The sequence below is a fragment of the Pseudopodoces humilis genome, chromosome 1 (assembly GCF_049639895.1).
Source record: "Pseudopodoces humilis isolate 2021_Gansu_Grassland_sample_001 chromosome 1, ASM4963989v1, whole genome shotgun sequence".
NCBI classification, from domain to species: domain Eukaryota; kingdom Metazoa; phylum Chordata; class Aves; order Passeriformes; family Paridae; genus Pseudopodoces; species Pseudopodoces humilis.
The window spans coordinates 118606897-118615433 of NC_142200.1; the positions used below are offsets into that span (position 1 = coordinate 118606897).

General features: G+C 50.0%; 1 protein-coding gene across 1 annotated transcript; it reads left to right on the plus strand.

Moving 5' to 3' along the window:
- The first annotated feature begins 4966 nt into the window (after positions 1 to 4966).
- HOXA9 (homeobox A9) lies at positions 4967 to 8042 on the plus strand. The gene is made up of 2 exons (XM_005518904.3): positions 4967 to 5513; positions 6634 to 8042. The coding sequence occupies exons 1-2, from the start codon at positions 4967 to 4969 to the stop codon at positions 6870 to 6872; spliced, it is 786 nt and encodes a 261-aa protein (XP_005518961.1). The 3' UTR covers positions 6873 to 8042.
- The last annotated feature ends 495 nt before the right edge of the window (positions 8043 to 8537 follow it).

The window sequence follows — 8537 nt, forward strand, 5'->3', positions numbered from 1 at the left end:
AGAGGACGTTGACAAAATTCTAGCTTTATCTCAGGGCTGAGAAGAAATCGTAAAGGTGAGCTCATGGGGAGGGGAGGGGGGACCCCAGCCTCGCCTCCCTGCCAGCGGGCCCCTCCAGGCAAGGCTATTCCCTACCTGGCTGCATGTGGAAGAGCTTATTTCACACAGGCTGCATTTTTTATTTATTTAATTTTTAAAATCCTCTTTTCCTTGCTGCATGTTTAGCTAATAGGGTCTCTCACAAAGGGAAGGCGAAAGGAAGGCTGGAAGAAAAGAGACAGCTAATGCTTCCTTGCAAGGGTATATGTATGCGGGGAGGAGGAGGGGGGACAGACTTTGAACCCGGGCTTCTTGGGAGCCGTTAGCTTTTCGTGATGTAACATGGTCGTGCACGGCCCTTTTTTTCCCCCGATTACATCTGCATGGAAAGGCGAAATCTGCCCGCTCGCGCGTGTGTGGGTGGTTGTTATTATATTTTATTCTTGTTTTCATTAACCCACCCGAGGCTGGCCGGGGGGCGCGGAGGGGCGCCGGCGGGGTGGGCGGGAGGGCGAGAGGGATGTTTTAGTCACGTTTCTGGTTTTATTTTCGTAGCGGGATCCTTGCGTTAAGGACCACGGCAATGGGGAGAGTAATAATTAGCGCCTGAGAACTGCTCTGTGGTTTAGGTAGTTTCATGTTGTTGGGGCTCCACCTTTCTCTCTACAGCACGAAACTGCCTTAATTACTTCAGTTGATATCATCACCAGGTATGCTTGGTGCGAGGGTCCTTTCTACCCGAAGAAATCTTAGCGCTGAAGTGAACTGTAGGCGTCAAGTCCCAATGCCATTGTTTCCCATCTGCAGCGGAGCCTCCTTTGATTCCTCAGATAAACACGGCAGCCGAGGGGGGAAGCTTGACAAGTTCTTCAAGGTTAGCTAGCTCCTAAGCGAGTCCCTGCCTGCTTGCGGGTTTTTAATATATCTCGTTGGCTGCATTCAAGGTCAGGTGCGTTTTTGCATTCCGCTCGGCGTGGGTCGAGCTCGGGGGGCCGGTGGGAGGTGGGTGGCTGTTTTATTTTTCAATCTGGATTTATTAAAAACCAAGAGACCCGAAAGCGTGCCTGGGGGAGGGGGTGGGGAGAGACCAAATCTGCCTGCCCCGCTCCAGGCGTCATCAAAACCAGGGGCCCGGAGCGCATCGCCCGCGGCCGGGTGGAGCCGCTGGCGGAGGGGTGCCCTCGGCCCCCGCGGTGGGGTGGCTGGTGCTGCCGGAGCCCGGCGCACGGCTCGGCCGGCTCTGTGCCTCCGCCGTCGGGCCCGCTACCCCGGGGCTGTCCGGGGGCGCCGGCTGCCCTGCGGCCCGCAAGGCCTCGGTTACGATCACGATTGCGGTGCGGGCTCTCCGCGGCGGCGGAACGGGCAACAGCGACCTCTCCGGGCCCGCTGCCGTCGCCGCCACCGCCGCCTTTTGTGTTCGCAGCGCGACCGCGGGCAATGGGCGGGCTCCGGCCGGGCCCTTCGCCAGCAGCCAGCGCCGGCGGGCCGCGGAGCGGGGCACCCTTCGCGGAGGAAAGGAGGGAGGGGAAAAGGACAGAAAACTCACTCGTTGCACATTTATTTCTATGAATTTTTTAGCTGTCGTGATTATTTTTGCCTTAAAAAAATAGCGATAGTAAAAGCTAAAAACTTTTTCGAAACTTCGGACTGGGCTGCAGGAGCTCAGATGAGTTTGGATAGCGGATTTCAGCCGTACTCGGAAAAGCAGTCGTCTCTGGCCGGGGCAGGAGCAGAGCTCTGCATTGCAGTCAAATTTAAGTGCTTGTGTTTGCCTCTACACACAAGGTCTGACGGGCTATCTGCAGGGTCTGTGTACATTTCGGAAAGTGCATTTACAGTGCCTGTGTCTGTGTGTGCCCGTATGGCGTCTTTTGCCTCTGCCCTTTTGATTCCCAGTTGAATCGCCTCATCCTGATTTTGGACTGCTTCCTCTAAATTCTGAATCATTTTTTCTCTTCACTGTGCCAAAACCCCTCCGTGGCTTCGTAGCACCACTGGTTCCGTGAGAGAGGTCTGCAGTGGCAGGAAACCCTGGGGAAAGGCGATCCTGAACTTCCCGTTCAGGAGAGATCGCCAACGCCCGCGAACTCTTGCCCCGCGCCCGCTTATGCTCCTCTCCTCCTGGCTAATGAAGCAGCGCTGGCAGATTCTCCCCGGTTTAAAAACCGACGGGATCCTTCCTGATGCAGCCGGGGGTCGGAGCTAGCGGGATGGGAGCTCTGCTGGTTCGGTTATGTTGGGATGGAGGAAAGGGAGTACTTTAATTCGGACACGATCGCTCTCACAGTGCTTCATTCCTGGGAATTCTGGTTTCATATAGCGTTTTTATGTCAATGTCTGCTTCGGCCCTGTTTGAGGGGGCTTTTGCCCCCGAAGGTGTAAGTCACCAAAACCTTAAGTCATTTGCAAAGTAAATTGACGAAGGGAAATCGCCTTCATGGCTCATATGAAAAATGTACTTCGGGTGAAAATGGATCTAAAACGGCGATAAAAGAGTCGAATATGCCAGCGTTATTATCAGCAACGTGACCGCGTGAAAAATGTCCAACTATTTGCTGTATTTCTCCTCTTGCTTTCTGTATAACCTCTTCTGCCTCTTGGATGCTGGCAGTGAACAAATGCGGAATTTTACAGGGGAAATAAAAATGCAGTCACGTTCTTTTAAACGCCATTGTTATTGTTATTCATTTGCTATTAGTTTTGGTGAGGAACCAAAAAAATAAAACCCGCTGCTGAAGTTGAGAACCCAAATTCGAATATAAACATCCAGGACTCCTGCAGCTAAGATTATTTTTTCTGAATGGAAAAAGGAAGTTCTACAATCACATTTCACCACAGCTGACTCTTAATAATAAATACAAATGACGTGGAGTTCCGTCTTTCCAGGAAAGAAATACAATTATTTTTTTTCTATGTGTCTATACAATGGGAGAAAAAAAAAAGCCAAAAAAAAAAAAGCCGAGAGAGCTTTATTTGCATTTTTAAAATTGTTAGAAAATAACGGGTCCCTTGTTTATTGAAATCTTGCAACTGTTCCACGATTTTCGAACTCTAATGGGGGATAATAGTTTCATTATGGGCCTTTGTAATTTTGACTGTGGAAGAGAGCGGTGTTAAAATAGGACCTCTGTAAGATTTCGGATTAAACTGCTGAGAAGACATGAAAAGAAAAAGAAAGAAAGAGAGCGAGAGAGAGAGAGAGAGAGGGAGAGAGAAAGCCCACATAGCGATGTAAAACTAATTAGAACCACACTTTTCGCATGCAGAGTATTTACACGCGATTTTAATCATTACTCAGTCGCCCCTACCATTTGCTGGGCTCTATTTTCAATACCAAATATTTCGAGTAAATTGAGCCTCTCACGGAGATTTTTTGTGCCCCCTGCATCTTAGTGACCGCGCTCCTTCGCCAGCCACGGGGATAAACAGCGTGAATGTCCGCCAGGGAGAAATCAGGGAGTCGCAGGCGTGTTTGCCAAGAGCTCAGCCACTACTTTAATTCCTAACACTGGACTTGGATCTGGCCGCCTCTTACTTTCCCCCGCGCACCCTCCCCTCCTTCTGCGGAGGATTGCAACCCTCCGCTCGGCTTCCGATGCCGCTAGCGTGTGTCCTGCAGTCACAGGAGGTGCCAGCAAATAAATAACTATATTTGAACATAAATTGGATTCACCAGAATGCGGGACGGCCGACTGCGAACGCCCCTTTGATAGCCGCCTGGAGAAGCAGGGTGCCTTTCGGCAGAGGGGAGACCGGGCATTTTCTCCCCTTTCCCCCCGCTGCTTCCCTGCATAGTTGAAGAATTAATTGTGGTGATAAATACCGCCGGCCGGCTCTGGCCGCACTCCTTCCCTCCCGGCCAAGACGGCGGCTCCCCTCCGGCCGCCGCCGCACCGCCGCCCAGCCCCGGCTCCTTTCCCCGGCCTGGCGAGGGGGTCCCGGTCCAAGGGCAGGGGCAGCGGGGAGGACGAGGAGGGTGTTTCGGTCACTGCCGCGCCGTGCCCGGCGGGGTGGGCTGGTGAAGTGCAGCTTGGTGCGGGTCAGACTAAATACCGAGCCAGCGCCTGCCCCTGTCCTTCTCCGGCCGGGCGGGGAGGGCCGGCTCTGCGCCGGGGTTTCGGAAAGGGGATACGTTGAATTTGACTTTCCGCTGCCAGCTCTAAGCCGAACGGAACGGTATTATTTACAGTGGGTTCCCAAACTAAACACAATAGTATAATTTAACCTTTCCAAGCACTCGTAAATTTTTACTGCTGTGAAACACAGCGATGCAAATGAGCGCGCTCATAGTTACTGACTTAATAACAACCCCGTGGCTCCCGAAACAATAACTCCTTATGAAATATAATAAATGTATATTTAAATACAGTATACCGCAACTACTATTTTGCTCTTTTTATTGCTTCAGTTATTGTATAGTTTTATGTGAAGGTCTCCGATCACAAGAGCGGCGAGATTTTTTTTCGCAGAGAACACGACCCACTGATGGGATGATTAATTTTGATATAAAATAGTCCGCTTAAACGAAAAAAAAAAAAAAAAAAGAGAGAGAGAGAGAAAGAGAGAGAGGGGAGAGAGAGAGGAAGAGAAAGAGGGGAGGGGGGCTGTAATACGGAATCTGATCTTTTAATCTCAGTTGGCCGCAATTAAAACAAACCCCGCCGTATAACTCAAATATCCCTTTGCATAAAAACATATGGCCTCGCTATAAAAATTATGGCTGGAAAACACTGACCCATTAATAGCCCGCGGACTGATTTATACTTTATTGTTCTGCTCCCCCGCCACGTGACAGGCGCAGCCAATGGGCGCCTGCGCTGCCCTCAACTTATTACTGACTCTACTTGTCCGCCAGCACCAAGTTGTTACGTGAAACCCGCAGCCCCGAACCGCGGCGGGTCCGCCGCCGCCCGCCCGCCCGCCCGCCATGTCGGCTCCCGGGACCCTCAGCAATTACTACGTGGACTCCTTCCTCGTGCCGGAGGGGGACGAGCTGGCGGCGCCCCGCTACGCCCCCGCCCCGCTGGGGCCGCCGCCTCGGCCGGCGGCGCTGACCGAGCACCCCGAGCTGGCCCCCTGCAGCTTCCAGCCCAAGGCGCCCGTCTTCGGCCCCCCCTGGAGCCCCGCGCACCCCGCCGGCGCCAGCGGCGTCCCCGCCGTCTACCACCCGTACGCGCACCACCAGGCGCCCGTGGCACCGCCCGACGGCAGGTACATGCGTTCGTGGCTTGAGCCTGTGCCGGGCTCCTTGTCTTTCCCCGGGTTACCTACCAGCAGGCATTACGGCATTAAACCTGAACCGCTGGCGGCCAGGAGGGCTGACTGTACCACGTTTGACACTCACACTTTGTCTCTCTCTGATTATGCTTGTGGTTCTCCTCCAGTTGATAGGGATAAGCAAAGCCACGAAGGCGCATTCTCTGAAAGCAATGGAGAAAGTGAGGCAAACGGAGAGAAACCGCAGATCGATCCAAGTAAGTGGGACGGCAAGGGTAATGGACTTCACGGCTCTGCGCCGGCCGCGGGGAGGTGTCGAGGCGCTGGGGCTAATTACACGGCCGAGCACCGGCCGCCGCCGCCGCTGCGCCAGCCCGCCGGGGTCTGCCATCTGCAGAAACCAGCGCTGCCTTTCTCAGGCTCGAACGGGATCTAGGACGGCTCTGGCTTTCCAGGGTGAAAGGGAAACAAAAACCCACCCTACAACTGCAACTTAAACAAACATTAAAAAAAAAAAAAAAAAAAAAGAGAGAGAGAGAAAGAGAAATGCAATAGCCGCCCATCCCGGCTCCTGCCACCCCAGCAAACTCAGCAGGACATGCTCACATCCTCCTGCCTCGCAGCGCTCCCAGGCGTGGGCAGACGCCGGGGAGAGGGGTGCCTAGAAAGCACTGGATGTGAATCTGATCTTTTTTGAGACGGCTCTCAGGCCAGGGCGGCTATTGCTGAGCTGAGAACAGAAACCTCGCCGTTGACTTGGTTCCTCCCCTCCCCCTTTCGTCTCCTCGGCGGAAAACCCCGGGCTGGACGCTCCCAGGACTACGAGACTGGTGGCAGAGCGCCTCGGGATTACTATCGCGATTAACGCCGTGCGAATAAGGGTCCTAAGAGGGCGAGGATTTAATTATGCCAGCTGTAGATTAACTCGCCAGCTCCCTGGGTCTTGCCAGGGATGACACAGGAGAAGGTAGAGATTAAAAAGACAAACAATTTCGATGACATGTTGATCTGGCTGGTCACTCCCCGGGCTGGCAGTTTGAGGTGTGGGGAGGCCAGGAAGGAGGAAAAGAGTTAGAGAGAGAGGAAGAGAGAGGAGGAGAAAGTATTTTAAAATTGTATTCTCCAAACAATAAAAAGGCCAGGGGAGGCGGGGGCAGCGGGGCTTTGCCGCGTGTGGTTGCGTGTGACCTCCCCATGTGTCTGTATTTTGGAGTCCATTGTGCCTCACGAGCCTGTGCCTCGGGAAATGAGAGCCACGTCCTAAACACGAATACCGGGACACCTGATGGGCTGTTTCTGCGTGGATTTCCCTCCCAGCCCCCTCCCTGCACCTCCCACCCTCCCCCTCAGCCTGAACTTCTGTTGTTTTCGTTGTAGATAATCCAGCTGCAAACTGGCTCCACGCAAGGTCCACCAGGAAAAAGCGATGCCCTTACACCAAGCATCAGACACTGGAACTGGAGAAGGAGTTTCTGTTCAATATGTATCTCACTAGGGACCGTAGATATGAGGTGGCCAGACTCCTCAATTTAACAGAGAGACAAGTGAAAATCTGGTTTCAGAACAGGAGGATGAAAATGAAGAAAATCAACAAAGATCGAGCGAAGGACGAATGATGGCGACACGTGGGTTAAACTGAAAACTCGTAAAGTAAAAGAAAAAAAAAAAAAAAGAAAAGAGTTAAAACAAACAAAAAAATCATCCCCTCGAGCCCTGCCATGCAATGCGTCTGGGTCCAGGCCTCATTTTTTTCCCCTTGGCAAATTCTGATTATGATTGTACAATGATAGTCACAGAGGCCAGATTGCCAGGAGAGGTACAGTAAGACTTTTAATTTTCTAATAGGAAAGAAAAAGGGGGCATTAGCACGAAAAGGCTGTTTAACTGGCTTGTATAAATCTACCTGTTTCTTCACTTAACGAAAGAAAAAAAAAAGAAAAAAACTACCTTTTCATAATGCACAACTATTTACGGACTGTGTAGTTTAGTCTACGTAGTTAATTTTATTCGCTCTTTGCGTGGCAGAGAGATCTCTGCTCTAATACTTGAACACTGTGTTTTATTGTGGTAATTATGTTTGTGACTCAATTTATGTGCTTGGGTGCTGTACCGGATGTAATGGTGTAAGCTAGAATTCAATTTGAACTCAGGTTGTTTATTATAAAAATTGCATAGAGTATAGCTCTGTAGTGTATTAAGTCTTTTCTGTATAATTAGACAGTTAACCTTTGATTGTAAAATATATATATTATATATATCCCAATGCAAAATAATAATAAAAAAAAAGGTAGAAGAAACGTTTGTTCGGGATGTCTGGGAATTACGGTTCTCAAAATATGAAGCAAGTAATTTTAGTATGCACAGTTGATATATATATAGTACTGTCTTCGTCGGTTGTATATATAATCTATATATTAAAAAAAAGTAAATAAACAGACTAGCTTAAATATTGTTTTTGCACCAGTGAGCAGTTAGCAGGTTTCGGAGCTATACGTATATGTGAAAAGGGTTACTACCTATGGTTTATGTTTGAATTTTAATCGAATGATTTGATGGTTATTGTAATGAAGGTTAATTTTATTGATAATAAATTATACATTATAAAAACCTACATTTGGTTATTGTAAATTTGTATCGATTTAAAAAAAAAAAAATCTGGGAACTTATGTTGATGCAGAACATACACTGTCTATTTTGAAACAGTTACCTCATGGCCTACTGACCAAATTGTTGTCTTGAAATGATATTTAACTTTTTTCCAAATAAAATATATTGATTCTTTTATATTTTGTGATGTTTTAACATTATTGAGGAGAGGTTCTTCCACGGCACACCGAATCTCGCCAGCAGATGTGGCAGGGCTAGGGCAGCTGTAGAGGTGAGGCGAGCAGTGGTATTATTTTCGAGCCAAGGAGAACCCACGGTTTTATAAACGCAGCCCCCAGGTGATGGAAATTTCGTCTTATTTTCATTCTAAATGGACAGACTCAGGTCCTAAATGCCGTAATTTCTTTGAGGGCAGGGGTTTCTTCCCCCCCCCTCTGGGCATGATTTGGTAAGCTGGTTCTTAGCAGTGCGCGGAGGGAGCCCCTTGGATGGCAGCGGGGCACGGTGCCGAGTCAACGCCGTCTTAATAAAACTCGCCGGCGGGGCTGGGGAACCAGCACCAAACCAAAATGTCCGGCGTTCGTTCTTTGGTGTGGACAATAATGTAAATCAGCTCAGACAGCGACATTTAAGCTGAGATTGTTAATTAGCTTCCACTAGAAAATGTCCAGCAC